Source organism: Dermochelys coriacea, chromosome 5, assembly GCF_009764565.3.
Source record: "Dermochelys coriacea isolate rDerCor1 chromosome 5, rDerCor1.pri.v4, whole genome shotgun sequence".
Lineage (NCBI taxonomy): Eukaryota > Metazoa > Chordata > Testudines > Dermochelyidae > Dermochelys > Dermochelys coriacea.
In genome coordinates, this window is record NC_050072.1 from 45,282,599 (window position 1) to 45,307,676 (window position 25,078).

Below are 25,078 nucleotides of genomic sequence, written 5' to 3' on the forward strand. Positions count from 1 at the left end.
AAGAAGAATCAATATCATGCCTCTCTTCTTCATTAATGGAACCAGCTGAAAAGTTGAACACTTCTGAAACCAAGTCTGGCACTTCATGTGCATCAGGTTGTATTTCTTGCTTATCACTTTCAGCAATGAAGGTGGGAGAAGGAGCTGTTAACTGTTCTGACAGCAAGTATTCTGTGCCCAGTGAATAAGCTTGAAGTTCTTGTCCATCTCCGTCATCGGTATGCATTAGTGACATAGTGACTAACTGTTCAGACATCAAGTTTTCTATTTTAGGTGAATGTAGCTGAATTTCTCGCATCTCTGTTTCATCAGTGTCATATGACGAAACCAAAGAGTGACACTTTGATTTTGCAGGCTTGGGTCTATATGGCTGAACGTCTTGCTTCTCTGAATCATCAATAGAATGTGACAAAACTAAATGTTCAGGCACAGATTGTGCAGTTACAGGTGAATAAGATTGAATTTCTTGGGGAATTACTTCATCAACTGAATAACATGAAAATGAATGTTCAGGCTCCAGTCCTGCAGGTACATGTGAATAACATTGACTTTCTTGTGTTTCTGTATCTTCAATAGGATATGATAAAATTAAATGACCAGATACCAATTGTGGAGTTATGGATGAATAATGTTCAATTTCTTCACTCTCCGTTTCAGATAAAGCTAGATGTTCAGACTCGAATTGTGCAGGTACAAGTAAATAGGGCTGAATTTCTTCATTCTCTGCTTCTTCAATGGAATGTGATAAAATTTGATGTTCACACTCCAGTTGTGCAGCTTGTTTTTCTGTTTCATCAGTGGAATATGATAAATCTGAAAGCTCAGGCTCTGGTTCTGCAGTTACTTGTGAATAACACTGACTTTGTGTTTCTGTTTCATCAACAGGATATGATAAATCTACATTTTCAATCTCCAGTTGTTCAACTGCAGGCGAATAAGACTGAATCTCTTGCTCTTCTGCTTCTTCAATGGAATAGTATAGATCTGAATGTTCAGACTCTGACTGAGCAGTTATGGGAGTATGTGGCTGGATAGCTTGCTGCTCTGAATGTTCAGACTCCAATTGTGCAGTCTCTTGTTTCTCTGTTTCACAAGTAGAATATGATATATCTGGTTGTTCAGATTCCAATTGTGCAGTTACAGGCGAATAAGTATGAATTTCTTGCTTTTCTGCTTCCTCAATGGAATATGATAAATCTAGATGTTCACATTCTGATTGTGCAGTTATGGGTGAATAAGGTTTAATATCCCGCTTTTTTGTTTCAGATAAAACTGAATGTTTAGGCTCCAACTGTGTAGTCACTGGTGAATAAAACTGAATTTCTTGCTTCTCTGTTTTCTTGCCAGTATGTGATGAACTAGAATGTTCAGAGACAGATTCTGTAGCTATAGGCACATAAGATTGAGTTGCTTGCCCCTCTGGTTCATTAATATAATCTGTTGAAATGGTCTTTGTGGTCAAAAATGAATTAGGCTGAATTTCCTGGTAATCTCCTTCATCAATAAGATGTGGTGTAATGGACAGTGGCTGTTCTGAGGTCACATTTGCAGTCTCAGGAGGAAAGGACTGTATTTCTTCTTTCTCTGCTTTATCTATAAGATCTGATGGCTTGGACACTGACCATTCTGATATTGATGTTATGGGCATAGGTGAACTTGTGTGGATTTCCTGCTTCTCCTCTTCCTCAGTAAGGTATGATGAAAAAGACAGTGACTGTTCTGATATCTCATGTAGAGTCTCAGCTGGAGAAGACCGTGTCTCTTTTCTCTCTTCTTTATCAAGAGGAACTGTTACACCCACATTTGAAAAACTGCTAGATTCAATATTTGTTTCGACTTGTTTTATATTATGAAGCGAACCATCATCCCCATCAGTGCAATCCTTTTCAAGATGCACCAAAGGTGTTGAGGAAAGGCTTTGATTTAGGAATCCTTTGTGCTGTTGTTTCTGCTTCCTTTTTATATCCGATGGCATAGTTGGATCCTTACTACCTTTCTTTCGGAAAAAATTTGGCGTTTCTTCTTCTGTAATTGAACTGAACTTCTGGATTTTAGCTCTTACAGCTCCATTAAGGGCTGGCCTTCCTTTTTTCATTTTTTTTTCTTTATCCATGGCTTCTGAGGCAATTGGAGCACGTGACACTGGTTCCCCAGTAAGGTCTAGCAAATCCTCTTTATCTTTTGAAGTTTCTGCATCCATAACTTGTGCTTCCAGTTCAGCAGCATTTAACTTAGCATCCTGTACTTTTGAGGGAGCATCTCTTAATTCTTGCATCTGCATTCCAGACAAGTCACTCTTTTTGCTACCCTGGCCTCCCTTCAAGTCTGATGTCCTATCTGATGATTTACACATCCTTTTCCGGACAGTCTTACCTTCATCCATGAGAAAGATAACTTTCCCTGAACTTTCAACACTACAAAGATCAGAAGTAGCACTAGCTTCTGAGGCCCAAGGAGTGGAACATCTGCTTGAGCTAGTTTCCCATGTTATTCCACTATCTTCACTTTGAACTGTGACCATAGAAAAGGAAGGGTCAGACATGATGCATTGTAGCTTGGGTTTCACCTCTTCATTATGGATAATGTCCTTTAAGCTATAATAAATAAAATAAAATAAAATAAATAAATAAATAAAAAGTATGGTAGGATCATTTATTATAAAAAAATCATTTACAGTAAAATCAAACATACCTAAGGAAAACTATTTTTCAGATTTAACTACTGTAACAAATATAGACATAAATAATGTAACATTTTGTCTGACAAATCCGCTGTTGGCTCTGGTAACATTGTATGTTGTAAAATTGTATAAAAACACTAAACTTCAAATTTTATTTCACTAGCATAAGTTAGAGTTAGAGTCTAGCTTTAAAACTTAAAGGAAGCTTAACTTTCAGCAAAAATCTAAGCATGAAACAAATCAGCAATATCACTAAAGATCTAAGGCCTGATTCTCCAATGCCTGATACCTTGTGGAGTTATTTAAACGTGTACTATGTTGGTGTAAATGCTGATACACTGATTTGGTAGCATTTTACACCTACTTTGCACAGCTGTAAATGACTAATTCAAAGCACAAGGCAGTGGAGATTCAGGCCCATACTTTATTACTACCTCTTAGTTCTTTTCATCTTCCAACTCTATGAACTTTAATTTATTAATTTAGGTCAATTCTGTGTACAAGGGTGTTACAAATAATAAAAATATTCCTCCAAAATCATGGGTTTATCTGAGTAAGTCCTCTAACATACCAATACATTATTAGTTAACTATGATTTTATGGTACATAAAATTCCAATAGCTATAATTTCTATCAGTGATTTAAGTATATTGTTTCAGGAAAAACCTACAGAACTATTTACCCCATCCAGCTTTATAAACTACAGCAGCAAAAAAGGTTAAAACGATTAAATAATTAAGGATAAAGTCACAAATTTATTTCAGTAAAGAAATTTGAAGAGTAATATGGAGAAAATAGGGGGAAAAAAAAAAAGACTACCAGCAAATGTTCAACCCTCCACATTTCTTCAGTACCCAGTACCTTAAAAATTTCCATTTTTAAAAACAAACCACAGAGAAGGCAGAAGAGGTCATCAATTAGCTATCTTTCTATGGAAGAGACTTTAAGAAGTCCTGTAACCTACCTAGCAACTGACTGAAGAAAAACTGCCAGTGTCACCAGCCCCATCTGACTGAGTACAAAGAAGAGCCTGGAAGAAGAGCTTTGTGTACGCTCAAAAGCTTGTCTCTGTCACCAAAAGAAGTTGGTCCAATAAAAGATAACACACCCACAATATGAATTCTCAAAGCCTACTTCATGGGATGAGGCAAACTTGCAGCTGAAAGATCCTGGTTCCACTAAATAGAGGGAGATAGTCATGCTTTGAACTACCTTTATCTGGCTAATATAATGTAATTACACAGATAGGAATGAAGAGCTAACCTGTGATTATATGAGACTCAAGGATCAGAGCCAGGTGGAACTCATTGTATTAGTGGACACAAGGAGGAGGCTGAGCAGCACTGAATTTGTTTCCAGATGGCAAGTAGAGATTAGAGAAAAAGCATAAACTACAACCACATTGACTTCAAAAACACTCCTCAAGATATGGTAGAAGACAGATATGTTAAAGCACAAGGAGAAAAGAAAACTCAAAGGAGTACAATGGTCTTCAGAAAACCTTAAACTCCAAAAACTAGAAGCATACAGCCCCTACACCCCTTGTGCAAAAGTAGTTGTGTGTCATGCCTGTCATCCAGGCAGAACTGACCGAAGCATGATAATTCTGTTTCACAGCAACTTTTGAGATTTTGAAATTTGTTTTCAATACACACTGGAAAGAAAAACACTTTCAAACACATCTGTGAAAACAGAAGAGCCTATTTTATAAATGTAACTGTTTTATTTATATCATAAAAGTGTTTAAAAGAAGTTGGGAGGTGGAGACACTCATTGGTTAAACTGGGGAAGAAGAGGGAATTGTTGCAGTAAGAGGAGGGGAGTGGGTAGAGAAAGAGCAAATCTGCCTGCGTGGGAGACAGAAATGGGAGAGAAAAGTGAAGGTTAGAAGGAAATGGAAATGAGAGTGAGGCTGGGAAGTTGAATGACCACAACCAATGGCTACACAATGAGCCAAACAAGTATTCAGAGCCCAGGGTGCAGAGCTGCTGCTACTTTCGTGGAGAGGCAGAATGGAGTTCACTGGGCCTGATCCCCTAGGGGGTGGGGTGGAGTGAGAGTATCAGTGACAGCGAGAGCCAGATATATGGGAAGCTGGAAGCCTCTCCCTTCCTCCCTGAACCGTCAGGTGCAGTTAGTATTGGGTCGTTGGGGAATGAGTCCAGATCCATAGGACATTTCCTGTGAGCTCCTCCTGTCTGCTGCTGATTTTGTTCCCCATTTAGTAAGGAAAAAGGGAGACCACAGGACCTGATTTGCCTCTACTGCTCTCACCAGTGCTGGCTATTTTGAGGAATGAGCCCCAGATGTCAGAGGATTTCCATAGCCCACACCTGAAAGCTCTTCCTCCCTCATGGAAAGTAACAGCCAGGGATGGAAAGGAGGCCATGGGCCTAGTGCCCTGAACAGGTCCCTCTGGGTTTGAAAAAATGGTAAAGATCCTCAGAGCTGCACATGACCCAAATACCAGGGGTGAGAGAAGGCAGTGTTGGCAACAGCCCCGTTCAGATTAGCCAGTAAACAGGAATAGGAAACTGCAGCAGGAATCCTGGCATAGCTGTGCAAGATGACATGCCAGGCTGATTTCATTATCAGGGAGCATCTTACTGTGGTTCCTGCTATTTTACACTTTCAGTGAGTGGTAACACAGGCATCCACCAGTTCATTCATTTTGAGCCCTTTTGCTTAAAACCTCAGCCCTAATGGAGAATTTCCTGGGCCCGTACTACTTTGTGCCCACATTCTCATGCATTGTGGTAGGATAACATCTTTACCCATCAGTATACAGCCTACTGATTGCATAAGGCCTTTGTATACTCCACACCCTGTTTCTTTCTCCTCTCCTCACCTAGACAGAAGGTGCTGACCTATTTGAAAGAGACAAAAATACTGAAACAAACACAAAAGAAAACACACTCTCCAACTCCCATTTACTTTAGTAGGTGGGTCTAGAACACCTATACTTACAAACTTACATTTACACCACTGTGACAGTCCCTTCTGGGCCCCTGTCACATCCCACTCACTGGCTGCCACACAGCTTCTTCTCCACACTGGATAGCAGAACCTCTCACCTACCCAGACCAGTCCACTACTCAAGTAAGACTCCTCAATCCACTTCTCCAGGTTCCTTCAGGCTGAGGGCAGACTCTGACCCTGCTATACCGCCTCTCACCATCTTCTTGGCTTTGTCTCCGTTTAATTGTAAGTAGGGTTGCCAAGCCTCCAGGACTGTCCTGGAGTCTTCAGGAATTAAAGATTGATCTTGAATTCAAGATTATTTCATGTGATGAAATCAGAATACGGCCCAACAAAATGGGCAACTCTAATTGCAAGGAGGGCACGTTGTTGTTTTTTAAATGGCAATTCTCCAGAACCTCATATTGGTCCCCCAGTTCACTTGCCTTCTGAGATTTTATCCTTAAAAAAAATAATCAACCCAAAAAGATACAGGAAATGGTTACAACAATATAATGTTTGATTATCTTTTGTTTTCTGAGTATTTGACACTGGGAGTCTGAAGTCCTTTTATCTATACGAGCCAGCTAATGGAAAGAGCCCAGAAACAGCAGTGCCTGGACAGCTAATTGATGTTTTTTTCCTGTGATTAAACTTTAACTCCACATATGTATCAGACTCCACATGGAATCCTGCAAATAAGGGTCTGTTAACTTTCATCATAATAGTTTGTTTGGTGTTTTTCTCAAAGGTATGACACATGCTGCTTAATAAGAAAATATTAGTTCTAAATGGCAATAGAAAAAATAGACGTCTGTCAAGAAGATAATTTCACAAGGTACAGTTCCAAAAGCTAGAGCACACAGCACAGGTGTTCATAACAACAACTGGTTTATTCATGCCAACAAAGGACATGATGTCTTGTGCTGTCCTTACGACAGGTTCTGACTCTACTTGTTAGTCTCAGACTAACTACTCGTTAGTCATTCCAGAAATGACAAAAAAAAAACTGCAGTACCAGGCTTTGATAAAATGGTGTGAAAAGTAAGGCACCATGACTTTGCTGGAGCTTTATGGAGATTGTTGCTATCAGAACTTTATCATAACAGCAGATTTTAAAAGGATAACTAGTTTCTGATAGAAACACTGCATTGTAGCACTGACCCTGATCCTGGAAACAGCAACATGCATCACTTTACCCACCTGAGCAGCTTCACTAACTTAAATAGGACTACTTAGTGCAAGTAAGGGTTTTTTCATTGTAGGATCAGTCCCTTTACTTGTATGTTGCATGTTTTTTATACACTCTCTCTAGCATTCTACTTTAGAACTTTAAAAATGACCATTAAACTTTATGCTTTGTCACATCGTCTTTGCCAGTTTAAACAACCACCAGCTGCTGCTAGCTTTTGTTTTTATATATCTGATATAAATCCTTCTTCCTTTTGCGTTCAACTATTTTCTCCCTATCAAATAATGCTAAGACTGACTCTGTATGGTAGCCCGTCTACTACTGTATTTCAAATGCAGCCCACCTGCTCTGTAAAGCTTTAGTCTAACTGGGAAAAACACCAATTACAGTTACCAGCAAATCCTCACACATTCCATGCTGGACAATCATGCTTTAACACCACTGTCCATTACTGTTGTAACTGTTCCATCCTTGAATGCTACTTTACTAAGCACCTGCCAAAAACACTTAGAATATCTTCAACACTTTGATCTCTTTTAGCTTATCCAAATGGCATATAGTGTGTACACTACATTTTTTACCTACACCACAAATTAATTACTTTTTACCTTTGTTTCTAAAGTACTAGACAGACACCCTCTCCTAAGATGGCCTAGTCTCCAATTGACTGTACAAAGAGCCCGGTAGTGAAAAAAAAAGAATTTACAGGATTAAAAATTAGTTTGTTGTATTTTCCTGTCTAAAAGGAATAACTCACAATATTTTTAATATTTTAAAAAATATTAGCTCATTTTAATAGATTCTGAGAGAGTGAAAAACCTGTTCACTCAAAATAACCTCTTCTCTTTGTTGGATGCACAGGGTTTGTGTCAGGTTATTCACAGGCTCTGTTACAGCTTTTTTTAAACAGCACTGATGAACTTTATTTTAAGTTATTCATTAACTTTGCACTTATCACAGCTGTAGATAAGTATTTTCTATGAAATATACACTATTGTATCCTTAGTCTTCAGAAACTGACTCAATAATCCACTAATGTCCCATTGCTCATTGAGATCTCACCTGTATTGACAGAAAGGTTAAACGATCAGTCAGATCTCTCTCTCTCTCTAGCACAATATATGAAGCTAGTCAGTTTGGGTTCTGGCAGAGTGTCAGTGGAAGCAAGCTTCAGAGACAAGGGCTCTCAGCTAAGAGCACCCTGCATAAAGGAACTTCAACAAAAGTGCACTGGATGACCTCAACTGTTGTCATGGAATATGAAAAGAACCGACATAACACAGTCCCACACTTTGTAGAGTTCTACAAATGATAGATAGGAAGACAATGCTAAAGTTACTCTGTTTGAGCACTGCTGGGAGAGTCAGGAAACCTGAGTGCTAGTCCTGTTTCTAAACAGGTTTGCTGTTTGCCCTGGGGCAAGTCACTTGACTTCTTTATGCCCTGTATCATTATGCTCATCTTGCTTTGTAAAAGCACTTGGAAATCCGTGGATGAAAAACGTGACATAGGTTCCTCTTACGTCCTATGGCAAAACTCCCCCCACGGTTAATAGTGCAAGGCCAGGCACTATTAAACTCTGTCTAGAGCTGAATAGGCAACCAGTGCTGCGCACAGATCACAAAATGTTAAATTGCAGTTAACAGCAGAGTTGGCTGCAGAATCAGGCATGTACAGCCTTGCAGACAGATTTAACAGGTCTTGGACTTTTCTAAAAAAGATTTTCAAAACATTAATAGCAATTGTATCTTGCAACAGAGGCACCAAATTTCACTTGTAAACTCACAGCCAAGTTACAGAGTGTAGAGTTATATCTTATAGGCTTGCCCTTTACATCCTTACTCATATTCCTGAGAGTTTTGGCTAACTAGTAATGACAGAGAAGGGCCTAAAGCTTCAAATCTTCATTTTATTTTCAATTACAAAAATCCCTAATAGCTAAAAAAAATTTTTAAAATTTGCAACAATAAACCATTTCTGAGCTGTGAACTTTGCACTAAAGGCAAAATGTCAATTTCCATCACAGACCTCCTGGAAAAGCAATGGAATATCCTGAACAATCATGATGCGAGCAGAACTACACTAATTAAATCAGAAGCAAGTCAAACTTAAGACTTGTCTACACTGGCACTTTACAGCGCTGCAACTTTCTTGCTCGGGTGTGAAAAAACGCCCCCCTGAGCACTGCAAGTTTCAGCACAGAAAAGTGCCAGTGTAGACAGTGCACCAGCGCTGGGAGCTACTCCCCTTGTGGAAGTGATTTTTTTTTTTTAGAGCTCTGGGAGAGCTCTCTCCCAGCACTATGCTGCGACTACACAAGCAACATTGAAAGCGTTGCCGCAGCAGCACTTTAACATTGCCAGTGAAGATGAGCCTTGAGTTGAAAAAACTCTCAGGTGCCCATTGAACACAACTGTTTGAAAGTCCCTCCGGTAGACTCAACTATCTTAATTAAATGCTGTTGTGGGATGTACATGAACTGTGCCATTAATATAATTGGCTGTTTAAGGAATTTATCACCATGATTTATCAAATACTCACTGTATTAGAACACTCTTCATCTGCAGCATGATGATGCTATGCCTGAATAGGTAACGGTACTTTACTTGTACTATTTGTATTGCAGTAGCACCCACCCCAGCCAAGAATGAGATCTGATTGGGCTAAGTACCATTCAAATGCTTAGATAGAGACACTCCCCCATCCTCAGAACTGCTATTAAATATAGGATATCTGAAGATAGAAGGCATGAGCTACTCCCATCTGTAGCTTAAAGATGATAATTTAAACACCATTATTAACTATTTAATTGTTGCTCATAGAAGCAGAAATATCCAGCTGATGACCCTGATTCAGAAATATACTTAAGCATGTGTATAACTTTAAACCCTGCATAGTCCCATTGACTTCAGGGGGACTACACATGTGCTTCAGGTTACACACATGTTGAAGTAACTTCCCAAATCTGGGCTAAAGAGCTTAACCAGCATGGTTAATATAGGTGCAAAATTGGGCATTATTATGAGTAGAGTTTCACCATTTTTTCTTCATCCTTTTGACCTCTGCCCATGAAGAACTTTCACAGTAAGGCTCCAAATCACTCCAAAATTTGATAGGCTGCCGAGTCACTTTGTATAATCAAGAACAACTCCTACCACTTGGGTGGCTGGAAGTATATCATTCAAATAGACTTCAGAAAGTATTTTTCAAACATTACTACTTATTTTTCAACTCTGTTTACAATGTACATTTAACAATGATGGATTCTGTCCCCACACAACAACCTCCTGCTCTTGATCTACATTAGGTAGACCTAGATGGGCACAAGGTGTCCCCCTGCATGGGGTTCTGCATGAGCAGGATCTGCCCACATGGATCAGATTGCAGGATCAGGGCCCCGGATCCTGGCAGAGACAGGATCAGAACTCCGATTTCTGGCTCCCAGTCCTACACGGAGAGCACTCATCAAGCTATTTCTCAGCAGTTTCTCTGTGTTAGAAACTTTGGTCTCTGAATAAAATGCCTAAAATCAAAAAACAGTATTCTGTGTCCCTTTTCACCCCAAAAATCAGAATCACAGAAGGCCTCAGATCCCGGATGGAAGGAGCTTAGAGTCCTCCTTCCTCACCCAACTGCTGACATGTAAATCCCCAGAATAAGTAAGATCAATATGTAACAAAAAGTCAGCCAGAAAGGGAGGGGCAGGAGATGCCACTCCAGCTGGCATGCTGCAGACTCTTTAAATAGAAAAGCCTTCAGTGCTCAGGATAGGCACTTACAGAATAAAACTTAATTACAGCCAAATTAACCAGAAAGCGTCGCTGGCAGGTTCTCATTTGTTTTATTCAAATACTCTTTGGGGGAAGGGAGGGGAGATAAAATAGGCCTGGATCCCAGGTCCCCCAAGTGTTATGCCCCACTCATGCATGCCGGGCTTGTTCCTTTCTGGAGAGGGAGTACCTGTTAGTCAACTCCTCCACTTCTTGGGGCTCCACCAATCCTTCGGGGACTTCATCCTCTATAGAGAAGGAAATTTCAGACACTCTGTCACACTCAGAGCCAGAGTAACCCTCCATTCAGTTCAGGCCCTTGCTGGGATTTTTACCCCCTACTCCCCGTCCTCCCCAGGGTTGCCTGAAGCAACTGTCATCCCCAGCAGCTTCAGTTCTCCTGACTCAGGGAAGTCTTTAAATAGAAGGCAGGAAAGTTACAACAGCAAGTTGCTGTTGCTGCCTAGGTCTTACCACTGGGTCCTAGCACCAGCCCCACCCCAGCAAACTGTGAATAATAAAAGGGACAAACCAGCAATTGCAGCCACTTCTCTGGGCTGCTCAAGCCATTCACAAACTAAGCTCATTTTTGCTACTAAGAAGCTTTTGATTAGAGTATTTTATAGCCAAGCTCACTGGTTAAATGAGCAGAGTTATAAAAAGAAACACAAATCAGGGCTCCCAGAGACTTTCCCCAACCAGAAGAAAGGACAGGGTGGGGCTAGGAGAGTGGGGGAAGCAGATATGTAGAGTATAATTTTGTCTCAATATCAGTTATTAAAAGCAAATAAATATATATAAATGTTCAACAGGGGGCTCTGGTGTAAAACCCTGTGTGAGGGTTCAGAATAAAATGTGGAGTTTTAAAAAAAAAATTTATAAACATTAAAATATTAAAAACACAGCAAAGAATACACAGCCTTAAAAATGAATGTAGTGCTTGTGAAAGGTGTCAGGTGATCCTGGTGTTTCAAGTTTCCTACCCTTACACCTCGAAATTGGAATACTGTGTTTATGCACCATGTGAGGGGAGCCAATTCAATGCCCTTGGCTTGAAAAACATAAGTATTGTAATTAGGCATTCAGTTTATAAGGTAATGGGAGGCATGACTTGATTTACTGCTCAGATGCTACAGTATCTTGAAACAAATTACGACTTTCCCTTTCCTTCCCATATGGTAACTCTGCTAAATAGTATTTACTAAAGCCTATGAAGACAAAACAATTCACTAAAATGTGGATGAAGACGCAGCTGCAGGTTGAACAGCTACTGATACTACGTATTGTTATTAATAAGCAAACTAGCAGACTAACAATATCTGCTTTTCCTCTACAACAGATGGAAACCAGTCAGATTTGCACTACAATTATTCTCTACCATCATACAAACTGCATTGCTTTTCACAGGCCAGGAGAAAATGATCTTCAATATTCCTAAATTAAAATTAACCAAATGAAGTGCTTGTCACAGTTCCGGGGAACTGCACCTGTATTTCCCCATAGCGGTTCAGCGATGGCACCCACCATCAGGCTTCCAGCTCCCCTGGCCATCACCTGTCTTGGGTGCAGACAGGGGTCTCACTTTTACAGATTGGGGAATCTCCAGGCTGCACAGTCTCCTGACTCTACTGGGATGTCCCAGCAGGAGACTCTGCCAAAGCAAGCCTGCTTACTTTCTCTTCAGAGACTACCTACAGAATAATTACCCACAGTTACAAGTTACCATGCAGCACTTCCTATGCAAGCACATTTTTTTCTTAAAGTAAAAACAGTACAGATAAAACATTAAAAAATAAAAATAAAAGAACCTACATGTATGCTAATAAGCTTACCAGTGATGCCTCCAATCCAAACATGGGCTCTGGCAGGAGCAGTCCTTCAAAACCCCACCCAAGGGGTTTCCCTTGTGGTTTTGAGTTCATCACAGCTTTAGCTCAGAACAAGCACCCACTCTTATGGGGACTCAGTAGGCCAAGTCCTTCCAAATCTTCCCTAAGAATTGGGGCCCTGTTGTATTAATTTATATGGAATGGGTCAAAAGTGTTTCACCCAAACACTGTCCAAAATTAAGCAGTGTTAAACAAGGTCCAGGGTTTGGTATACAGAGGCCTCAACATACTTTGTACCTTGGCAAACACACCAGTATCTTTAATAAAAAAAAAAAAATTAAAGATGGAAAAATAGTTAAGGCATTTGAAATGTAAAGTATTAAATAAAGCTTTTATTTTAGCAACATCTCTCGTTCTCTTTTTAGCAGGAGACACTTTAGCAGGCAAACTCCCTTGTGTGGCAGTCTCTTAGATGGTATCAGAGATGGTGATAACCATCCTTTTGGAGAAAAGAGAAGTTAGCAGAGATGGGCCAAAGCTGCTGCTGCGGCGGCTAAAGTCCAATTCTGTTTTTATCCCTGGGGGTGTTTGGGATGCAGCTGGAGCTGGTAGATCTGATCAGGGTCCCTCTCTATGGCTTGGTCTGGTCAGGACATGTCTCAGGATCAGGATGACAAAAGGCCTGGGGTGCCAGAATACGGTGGGGGGTGGCAGCAGCCATAATGGTGAAGCTTATTCCAGTAGCCTATTTTTCTCCCCATCATTTCTTTCTTTAGCCACCCAGCAAGGGAATAGACTAGCCCATCCCCTCATTATTTTGTCCACCAATTGGGCCTAGTTTCAGACACACCAATTTTGGTTCACTGATTTGTGGCTCCACGTTTTTCTCGTTTACCAAGCATGATCTTAACAGTCTGAGTTATATCAGGAGGCTTTTTTGGGGGGTGGGGAGGGACTAATTCAGTCTGTCTCCCTGTCGTACCTTTTCCCATCAACATTTGTTATTGTAGGTTATTGTGACATCTTATGAACTCTCTTATGCTTTTTACAGTTGAGTTCACAATTATGGTAAATCTGTAGGCCCAATTATCACAACAGCCGTTCATGGATGAGAAGTCCTGTCCATTTGCTGGATCAGGATATTTATCCAAGAATGCTTTGTCTATTGGTCCCTAAAAAATCCAGTTTGAATTAGTATATGGAAACCTCCCCAGGTGGTGGCTTCAAAAGGCAGATAACCAGAGAGGTTAAATTAGCATCCCCCTCCTCCTATACCAGATATACACATTTCCACAACAACACATGCACCATTGCATTTTTAATGCAGTTGACGTCAAAGGTATTAAGCCTAATTAAATAAGGTTTAAATTAATTCAATAAAGTTTATCTTAATTCCATAAGGTTTGTCCAGGATGGACAGTCTGTCACAGCACTTGTCATTTTATTTATAATGGGGGAACCCCTCAACTGAGATTTTGAATACAGAATCCTAAATTAACCAGAATGTTGTTTCTTGATACTTTGAGTGAAATAAAATAATTCCATATTTTATTTGGCACTTTAAATAAATTGCAAGTTGTAAAATCAATAAACAAGCTCTGTTTGATATCACAAGATTAAGGAAGTCAAGCAGGACTAATTTCTGAATTTAAGTCATCTCTCTAAAGCTAAATTACAAATTTGGGTGCCAGAATCATCTCATCCAAAGTGTTTCCTATGTGCAGATAAAGCATTTTTGTTCCCCTTGCCCCAAGCAGTCAGACCTGTTAGGTACATGATTTACAATGTAGTCTCTGCATCACAGATATTTTTTTAAACAATTACCTTGATTTAAAGGGACATTATAGTCTGACCACCTCTATGTCACAGGACATTACATTTCACCCAGTTACCGCTCTGTTGAGCCAAAAATCTTGTGTTTGACTAAAGCATATCTTCTAGAAGGCAACCAGTATTCATTAGAAGACATCCAGAGATGGAGAATCCATCACTTCCCTTGGTAGTTTGTTCCAGTGAATAATCACCCTCACTGTTAAAAATTTATTCCTTATTTCTAATTTGACTGTGTCAATGTTCTTTCCCCACTCTGAACTCTAGGGTACAGATGTGGAGACCTGCATGAAAAAAACCCCTAAGCTTATTTTTACCAGCTTTGGTTAAAACTTCCCCAAGGTACAAACTATTTTACCTTTTGCCCCTTGGACTTTATTGCTGCCACCACCAACTGTCTAACAAATATATAACAGGGAAAGAGCCCGCTTGGAAACTTCTTTCCCCCCAAAATCCTCCCCAAACCCTACACCCCCTTTCCTGGGGAAGGCTTGATAAAAATCCTCACCAAATTGCATCGGTGAACACAGACCCAAACCCTTGGATCTTAAGAACAATGAAAAAGCAATCAGGTTCTTAAAAGAAGAATTTTAATTGAAGAAAAAATAAAAGAATCACCTCTGTAAAATCAGGATGGTAAATACCTTACAGGGTAATCAGATTCAAAACATAGAGAATCCCTCTAGGCGAAACCTTAAGACACAAAAACAAGAATATACATTCCATTCAGCATAGCTCATTTTATCAGCCATTTAAACAAAACCGAATCTAATGCATATCTAGCTAGATTACTTACTAAGTTCTAAGACTCCATTCCTTTTCTGTTCCCAGCAAAAGCATCACACAGACAAAGAGAACCTTTGTTTCTCTCCCCCTCCAGCTTTGAAAGTATCTTGTCTCCGCATTGGTCATTTTGGTCAGGTGCCAGCGAAGTTATCCTAGCTTCTTAACCCTTTACAGGTGAAAGGATTTTTCCTCTGGCCAGGAGGGATTTTAAAGGTGTTTACCCTTCCCTTTATATTTATGACACGCCCCCCAAATCACAGATAGGGGGGAACGCTGGCTGGGATTTCTTCCTGGAGCTCTAGGAGAAACAGAGTTAATAAGACACATGCACCTCTAAATATACTACCAAGTATATAAAGACTAACAGTATTTTCCACATCTCAAGGACGATTTTAACCAGTTGATTCTGGGAAACTTTCATGGGAGAGTGCATCAGCCACTTTGCTAGAAGCTCCTGAGATGTGTTGGATGTCGAAATCAAAATCTTGGAGAGCTAAACTCCACCGAATAAGTTTTTTTGTTATTTCCCGTGGTGGTATGAAGCTGCTGTAGCACAGCATGGTCGGTTTGCAGGTGGAAACACCATCCCCAAACATATGGGTGTAGCTTTTCCAGAGTGTAGACAATGGCGTAACATTCTTTTTCACTGACTGACCAGTTGCTTTCCCTCTCAGACAGCTTCTTGCTGAGAAACACTACAGGGTGGAATTCTTGATCTGGTCCTTCCTGCATTAAAACTGCTCCCACACAATGCTCGGACGCATCTGTGGTTACTAGGAACGGTTTGTCAAAGTCTGGGGCCCTTAGCACACGGTCAGACATGACTGTCTCTTTAAGCTGGTTAAAGGCCTTCTGACGCTCTTCGGTCCACTGAACAGCATTTGACTGTTTCTTTTTGGTTAGGTCTGTCAGTGGGGTGGCGATTTGGCTGTATTGCGGTACAAATCACCTGTAACATCCGGCCAAGCCTAAGAAGGATTGGACCTGTTTCTTTGACTTTGGGACAGGCCACTTTTGGATAGCATCCCCTTTGGCCTGTAGGGGGTTGATAGTTCCTTGACCCACCTGGTGTCACTCTGTTTAGGCCTATTTGACACTTCTTAACCTTAACAGTTAGTCCTGCCTCCCTTATGCACTCAAAGACTTTTTGTAGATGTTCCAGGTGTTCTGCCCTGGAATCCGAAAATGTGGTCACATGGTCAAGGTAGGCGACTGCATATTCTCCTAATCCCGCTAGGAGACCATCTACAAGTCTTTGGAAGGTGGCGGGTGCATTCCGCAGCCTGAAAGGCAGTACATTAAATTCATACAGCCTGACCTGTGTGGTGAAGCCTCACTTTTCCTTGGGGGATTTTCCTAGTGATACCTGCCAGTACCCCTTGGTTAAGTCCAAGGTAGAGATGAATTGGGCCCATTCCAGTTTCTCTAATAGTTCATCTGTGCATGGCATTGGATAGTTGTCTGGGCAAGTTACAGCATTTAGCTTATGGTAGTCCACGCAAAAATGGTATGGTAGTCCCATCTGGTTTGGGAACTAGAACCACTGGAGATGCCCATGCACTGACAGAGGGGCGTATTACCCCCACCCATAGCATATCCTGAATCTCCCTTTCTATAGCAGTTTTAGCTTGAGGAGACACCCAAGGTTGGACTTTAATTGGGTGAGCATTACCTGTGTCAATGGAGTGGTATGCCCGTTCAGTCAGACCTGGGGTCGCTGAGAACGTCGGCGCATAGCTAGTGCACAGCTCCTTGATCTGTTGTCGCTGCATACTTCCAAGGGTCCTGGAGAGGTTCACCTCTTCCACGCCATCAGCACTTTTCCCTTCGTAGTAGATACCTTCAGGCCACTTAGCGTCATCTCCTCCCTGGGCTGTAAACTGAAAAACCTTTAATTCTCTGGAATAAAAGGGCTTTCGGTTGGAGGTGGTGAAATCTATGAGAATTAACAGCTCCCAGGCACTCCTAGACCATGAATGGCCCTTCCCACGAGACTTCCATTTTATGGGCCTGGAGCGCCTTTAAGATCATGACCTGGTCCCCTTCTTTGAAGGAACACCCTCTGGCCTGTTTATCATACCAGGCTTTTTGTTCTTTTTGAGCATCCTGTAGCCCTTTTCTTTAGTAAGGGCTAAAGAGGTTCGGAGGGTGTTTTGTAGGTTGGTTACAAAGTCCAGAATGTTAGTTCCTGGAGAAGGTGTAAATCCCTCCCATTGCTGCTTCACCAACTGTAATGGCCCCTTAACCTTGAATCACAGAATCACAGGGTTGGAAGGGACCTCAGGAGATCATCTAGTCCAACCCCCTGCTCCACGCAGGGCCAATCCCCAGTTTTTGCCCCAAATCCCTAAATGGCCCCCTCAAGGATTGAACTCACAACCCTGGGTTTAGCAAGCCAATGCTCAAACCACTGAGCTATCCCTCCACCCCTCACGGCCATATACAAGTTCAAATGGTGAAAACCCTAAATTGGGATGTGGTACAGCTCTGTAGGCAAAGAGCAACTGCTGCAACACTAGGTCCCAATCATTGGAGTGCTTATTTATGAATTTACGTATCATGGCCCCCAAAGTTCCATTAAACTTCTCCACCATACCATTTGTTTGATGGTGGTAAGGAGTGGCAACCAAGTGATTTACTCCATGAGCTTCCCAAAGGCTTTCCATAGTTCCTGCCAGGAAATTAGTTCCTGCATCTGTGAGGATGTCGGAGGGCCAACCTACCCTGGCAAAAATGTCTGCTAGTGCCTGGCACATACTTTTAGCCCTGGTGTTGCTTAGAGCTACTGCTTCTGGCCATTGGGTGGCAAAAATCCATGAAAGTCAGTATGTACTGCTTCCCTCTGGGTGTCTTTTTTGGAAAAGGACCCAGAATATCCACAGCTACTCGCTGAAATAGAACTTCAATGATGGGGAATGGCTGGAGAAGGGCTTTGACCTGGTCTTGGGGTTTTCCCACTTTTTGGCATACCTCACAAGACCGGACATAGGTAGAAACATCCTTGCCCATTCCCTGCCAGTGGAATGACCTCCCCAAACAGTCTTTGGTCCTGTACTAGTAATGGCATTCACTGATCTCTAGTTCCCCTCATACGCTCTTACTCTGGTTTCAGGGCACATATTTCAACCTTTTTTGACTAATTTTACTCAAGTCACTATCTCCCCAGTCTAGGATTTCCAGAACCGAGCTACATACAGAATACCTCCTGGGGGATTTACTAGAGCAATTCCTTGCACCATTAGTGTATTATGTTTAGAGTTCAGCTTTTTCACCCACACCCTGTGTTAATAACTTATTTTGGTCATGTGTAAGACTTACCTAATTCTGAGAGCTTGATTTAGATTTATAAAAAAAATCTTCAGTGAGTTCATAATAGTGTTTTGGCCCAACTATGATCATGTTCTCTTTAATCTCACTGGCAGCATAAATCAAATAGTAAAAATGCCAACATTATAGATCCTACTATACGCAGTCCATGCTGATTCCAGTACTGCTGCTACAGAAAGTGAAGCTTTTGCTATCACACAGTGAAGTCAGTTAGGTCACCTGTCCAAATCAGAGGCTTAATTGAAACTGATGTTACTAATTCCTGTGGCACTGGAACACTGAAGAGAGCTCTTGGAAAACTATATAAAGTAAAACAGAATCCTACACTTTGTCAATTTCTGGCATAATGTAAACTAAGAAATGGGAAAGACATCAAGCAGCAAACCACTACCAAAACTCACATAGTATTCAAAGCTGTTTCTAAAGCAATGGAAGGCGTCTAAATTAAATCATTCCACTTCATTGCAATGAGAAACCTCAGAGATGCTTCAGTGTCTGACTATGCACAGTGACAGAAGGAAACACTGGTCCACCATGACAAATCCTTTAACAGTTAGGCCATATCTACACTTACAGCTGTGCCACTGTAAGAGAGCTCATGTAGCTGCATTATGCCGAAAGGAAAGAGCTCTCCCAGAGATATAAAATTAGCTCTAGTGGCAGTGGCTATGTTGGCGGGAGAGTGTCTCCTACCGACATAGTGCTTTGACCACCCAGCACCTATGCTGGCAAAACTTATGTCACTCAGGGGGGTGTTTTTTCACATCCCTCAGCAAAAGTTTTGCCAACTTAAGTGCTCATGTAGATGTGGCCTTAGTCTGTTACTTAGAGACTTTAGGTCTCTCAGAAAGCTATTACTGCTGCTGATTACAAAGGAGGTGGAATTCAGATTACAAATGAGGAAACTTATTTGAGTAAATTGGGGGGAGAAAGATCTGAAAAAGTTAATTCATAAACATATTGGCTATTAGTGGACTCCTCACTCTGGATAGATGCCTAAACTAATTGAAGATTTAGTTCATCAAGTCATCTTCAAGCAACTACACAGGGTGAGTGATCCAAACTTTCTAAACTAAGTGGAAGTTGAGCTCAAAAGTTACACAATCCAAACAGTAAGATTTCTTCAAGAGCTTCCATCTTGTTTCATGAAGTTAGTCAAAAACTACAGTGCACAATAGTACAAGCTTTACAGCATTCACAAGTTATTCTTCCAATACTTGGCATTTCCACAGGAAGTTGTCCTGCTCCTGGTTGGCCAGAGAGAAGGATACTACAATACCTTGATATTTGTTCATTTTTTGAGTCTCCCTTATGTTATTCTTCACATTACTGTGGTACTGCCACCATCCATGCTATCACCAAAGAGAACTACTTCAAAAATAGTTACTCACAAGGTACCTTGCTCAGGATTATGGGAATACTTGCTGGAGGAAAGATGGTAGTGCAAGTTTATTCCCACACATTTGAAGGAACTGCCACTTGGACTCATGGATTCCTGGTTACAGGTACAGCTGGTCAAAAACGTGTTGCAAAAAAGTTTTTAAAATTGAAATTCCCCTCACTGCTTTTTTTTTTTTTTTTAAACCATTGAGTTAATGACACTATTGAGCTTCATAAAGGAAGCTATAAGGGAATTTAAAAAGGAGTATCTATCCTACTAGCAATTTTTTTTGGCAAAGATGGGGAAATAGTGCGGGATACAAAACAATTATAAATATGGAGAACGGTAACACGAAGAGCTTTCCTGATGCAATACCTATTGCCCTTTTTGCTTTCTCTGTTGGGAGAGATGCATACTCTAAGGGCTTGTCTACACTAATGCTTAAATCAATGTAAATTATGTCTTTCAGGAGTATGAAAAAGCCACCCCCCGAGTGACGTAAGTTACATTGACTTAAAGCGATGTCTATACTGCGCTATGTTGGCAGGAGATGCTCTAGTGTAGTGTAGTGAAGACAAGCCCCTTGAGATAAAATTTGTGGAAGATTATACATGTAGTTTTGTAGCTTTGACATGCCACTCACTTGAAATGCATCTGAAATGCTGTCTTGTGTATACATGTTCCTTTCTAGATCTTCTATTTCCATAAAGTTTTGTATTCTGTAGGCATAGGAATAGCTAGTGCCTTTTTAAACATTGTATACACACATCTAGGGTCACTAGAGAATTTTTGAATGCTGACATTTTGTGCAACAAGTTTTCATTGTTTTATGTAAAGCCACTTGATCATACCTCTACAACGTATTTAAATAGTAAGTGAGTCATTCAGAGCAATTTTATCATCTCAAGAAAAGGAAACAAAACCTGATTTGGAATAAAACATTTCCGTTTTATCTGATTGATTGCCATTGAACTACAGATTAGATTAAAGTTATAGAAGCAAACTTGTTTAAATAAAAAATTAAATGACAGATTAGAGTGAGACTTGTACAGTAAATGATTTTAGAACAGGCAACAAGTTGACCATTTAATCCTAAACATTGGAGCGTTTTGTAACTTTTTAAAAAATTCTGCAATTGATGGAAGCAAATAAAAATTACCTGCAACTTGGAGACACAGACTCAAGAATATGTTAAGAATCCAAATGAGCATTTTGAGAAGCCTGTAAGGACTACATTGCACATACATATAAAATTCCAATAGCCACACATAAATTTCTGGTTTTGGACAAGACAATCCTTAGTGGACTTCTCATTCTACACAATCACAGGGAAGCAGAAAACATTTAGAAGAGCTCATGTGAAATAAGAGCAAAAAGAAACAAAAGTTCTGTATTTTCCATACATAAACTTTATTCCACTGGACACCATACAAAATATTAAACTTAAGAGAAAAAAAGAAAATATTAATTTGACATCATCGAGAAGTAACAATTGTAACATATGAATTGGTCTGCAATAACAAGTACATGAGAGGCACAAACTGTGCTACAGCAGGTCTAAAAGAAGTTTCACTGTGTTTTTTTGGAAAAGTTAAAATTTTCAAGATTACTTTTTAAATTTCAATTTACAGCAGCTGACCAATTTACAAATATTTACACAAAATCAAAACAAAAACTTGCCTTATTAGCAGCTTTTCTTTAAGCAGCCATCACTACTACTTTGCATATGAAAAGGAAACATTAAAATATAGATATCTGACCTAATCTGTATAAACATTAAGCATTTACATACATTGGTTTATCATGGATTATTTCAACTGTTTTGTAGTAGCTCTGCTGCTCAAAAATTCCAGTTTAGATTATAATTCCTGTGACCTGGAGCATAAACAACAACTAGGGGATAATTTCATTTTAATAAATTGTTACTGTTGTTCCATGTAAGAGGGAAATAAAACTGGAAAGTGCCAAGTAGAGCAAAAGTGCATACTGCTTGAAGCAGTTGTAAAGCACAGCCTACTTATTTATCAAGAAACGTGCAATGTGTGCTATGCTTTAAGGATACAGCTGTACTTTTATACATTGCTTAGCTCTTCATTTCTTTACTTCAGTGTTAAATGTGGTTGAATTAACCATTACACAGTTAAACGTAACAACAATTTAATATACTCTGATACTTTCCCTAAAATTAATTAAGTCCTGTGGTCTGAAATTTGGGTCATAATAGTCTCCTATACAAGTCAATGGTGCAAGGATTTTTAGAAAACCCATTTTTGAATGAATAGTTATATTAACAAATGTCATAATAAAATATGCAATCTTTCTTATAAACATTTCCTTAACAAAAACTTGAAAGAGAAAACGCTTCATAAAAAACTATGGGGAAAACTGCATCGTGGTTTTGATATTGTTCTTTATATTTCAGCAGACTCCGGTAAGAAGAAGAAGAAGAAAGAAGCCAATTATCTTTTCTGTACAGTTGCTCTTACAGGTAGTATACAGTTCAAGTCTCTCTTGTCTCGTAATCTCTGCCATGACTGAAGAAAAAAAGTTAGGTTTTTAAAAGTATTCTCTTCTATATCACCACCTCCTTTAAAACTGAAAGAGGTAAACCCCACACAGATCCACAAAGAGTTTTAAACAGTTTTGTTGTCCTCACAAATTTATGAGCAGCATCAGGTACTTATTTCTTTAAAAAGATTGCTTGCAATAAAAGGGAATCTGTAGTAAGCCAGACAAAATAGAGTGCACTGTTGAGAACAAGGGCTAGTCTACGCTAGAAGCGCTACATCGCCACTGTAACATGTATGGTGAAGACGCTCTATGCCGATGGAAGAGAGCTCTCCCGTCAGCATAAGAAATCCACCTGTGAGAGGCAGTACCTATGCTGACAGGAGAAGCTCTCCTGCTGACAGAGCGCTGCCCATACTGGTGCTTCGATCGGAGTAACTTGCATTGCTCAGGGGGGTTGACTTATTCACACCCCTGAGCGATGTAAATTACACTGAAGTGGTAGTAAAAAGAAAAGGAGTACTTGTGGCACCTTAGAGACTAACAAATTTATTAGAGCATAATAAATGCATCCGATGAAGTGAGCTGTAGCTCACGAAAGCTTATGCTCTAATAAATTTGTTAGTCTCTAAGGTGCCACAAGTACTCCTTTTCTTTTTGCGAATACAGACTAACACGGCTGCTACTCTGAAACCTGAAGTGGTAGTGTAGACCTGACCCAAATAATTATGTTTTCAGGGGACAAAGACAACATGTGAAGGTGGGGGTATTAGTATATTTTAAAAGAATTAAGTCTCTTATAATGTTCTGTCTTAAAAATGGTTAGGTACATTTCTGATTTTGGAGACATAGGCTAAATATCTGAGGAACTATCCCTTGCTACTTCCAAAAAAGAAGAATGTGTCCTTGAAATTGGTGACAAATTATATTATCTCTATTTCTGTCCTGGGTTACAGGAGTAGAGTATGGGATTAGGTGTCTAAGGCCCTGATTTGGCAACTGACTTTATACAGGCAAACCTTGTGCCAGTGTAGAGTCAGTGCCTTTCAAGTAAACATTTCACAGGCTGGAGTGATTTTCAATGAATTATGCACCAACCTCCCCCTTGGGGCTCCTTTAAAAATCCAAGCCTTAGAAGTTATTCTTAAGTATCTGCATCTTTTTAAACAAATAATATAGTTGTTCCTTACGGTGCCTCAGCAATTTATTTAATCATTCATTAGTAATGGACTATTTTGTTTACATATAGTATATGGTGCTTAACACTAGTGGCTTCACAGAAATCAAATATTTTGTACAAAAATACCCCAAATACTTTATATGCTTATGAGGTCACTAATATTCTCACAATAAAATCAAGCTTGCAAATTGCCCATATTAAAAGCCCAGATCTGACCACTTGTGTCAGTAGCTCATCAACTGATCTCTTGCCATAACACCTAAGGAAAAAGGGACCGATGTTTACAGCTTGCCCAGAAAGTTTTCCCGTATGGGCTCTCTCTCTTTTCCATTGCTAATATTCAATAACAGATTTAAAATCATAGAACAAATATACCGTGCCTAGAACTATATAAATAGTTATAGAATCATGCAAATGTAGATTTGGAAGAGACCTCGAGAGGTCATCCAGTCCATCCTCCACACTGAGGTAGCCAAGTATACTTAAGACCATGCCTGGCAGATGTTTGTCTAACCTGTTCTTAAAAGCCTACAATGGCAGAGAGTCCACAACCCCTGTTGGAAGCTTAGTCCAGTACTTAATTATCCTTCTAGTCATAAAGTTTTCCCTAATATCTAACCTAAATCTCCTTTGCTGCAGATTAAGCCAATTACTTTTTGACCTACCTTCAGTGGACAGAGAGAACAATTGATTACTATCCTCTTTATAACAGCCCTTAGTCTTCAAATATGTTATCAGATCCTCTCCTCGGTCTTTTTGCAAAACTAAACATACACATTTTTAAGCTTTGCTCATACATCAGGTTTTTTTTTTGTTTTGTTTTTTAGATCTTTCATCCTATTTGCTGCCTTCCTCAGAGAACACAAAATACCTATGAAATGTGACAATATTTTAAAAAGGAGAAAAGTGTTTGTGACACAGAATGATACTTAATTTTAAAAAGACTAATTCTGCTTGTTTTTTGAATTAGAAAAATCTGATCTTCACTTCCTTCTCTTTGTCGGAGAAACATGAACAGTGATACCTGCTATGAAAAATCTCAATGAACCCAAAGTACAAGTGCAAATATAGGTACTTAATTCCAAACAGATATCTCACATTCAAAGCAAACTCTATGATGGGGAACAGGGATAGGAGACAGGAGGTGGTGAGTATTTGCAGATTAAGCCCAAATCTGAGGCCCAAATCTTACATTCCAAGTAAAATCCACATCTCTCCACCATCAGCGGGAAATAGGGAAAGTTGCAGGTCAGATAACAGTCATGTCTCACTATAGTTAATGTTCTCCTAAGGTTGTGCCAATAACCCCTTCTTGCTGAAGAAGTGTGTACCTGATATTTAAAATGTATACAAAAAGCAGAAAAACAACTTGTACTACTGGAGGCCATATTTACCCATGATAGAAGGAGCAGTAAAGGCTCAAACTATTTTTTGTTCCATACCTCCCTTTCAGATTCCCATAAGAAATACCACTGAATCCAGGAAAGGTTGAAAACGTTCTACATCCAAAACATGAATAAGAAAGTCAGGCTAAGACTTTCAAAGCTGACTAAAGGATTTGGATGCCCAGTCCTCATTACAAATTTATCTCTGCCTTGGAGTCCTGAATTTAAACACACAGACCATTAAGAAATTTT

General features: G+C 39.9%; 1 protein-coding gene across 1 annotated transcript in view; it reads right to left on the reverse strand.

Annotated features, from left to right (window-relative positions):
• Positions 1 to 21,144: 21,144 nt before the first annotated feature.
• Positions 21,145 to 25,078, reverse strand: part of TENT2 (terminal nucleotidyltransferase 2) — an 81,786-nt gene continuing 77,852 nt past the window's right edge. Inside the window, 1 exon segment of the mRNA XM_038403152.2 lies at positions 21,145 to 22,287. Within this exon segment, the coding sequence (XP_038259080.1) occupies positions 22,213 to 22,287 (75 nt within the window). The 3' untranslated portion in view covers positions 21,145 to 22,212.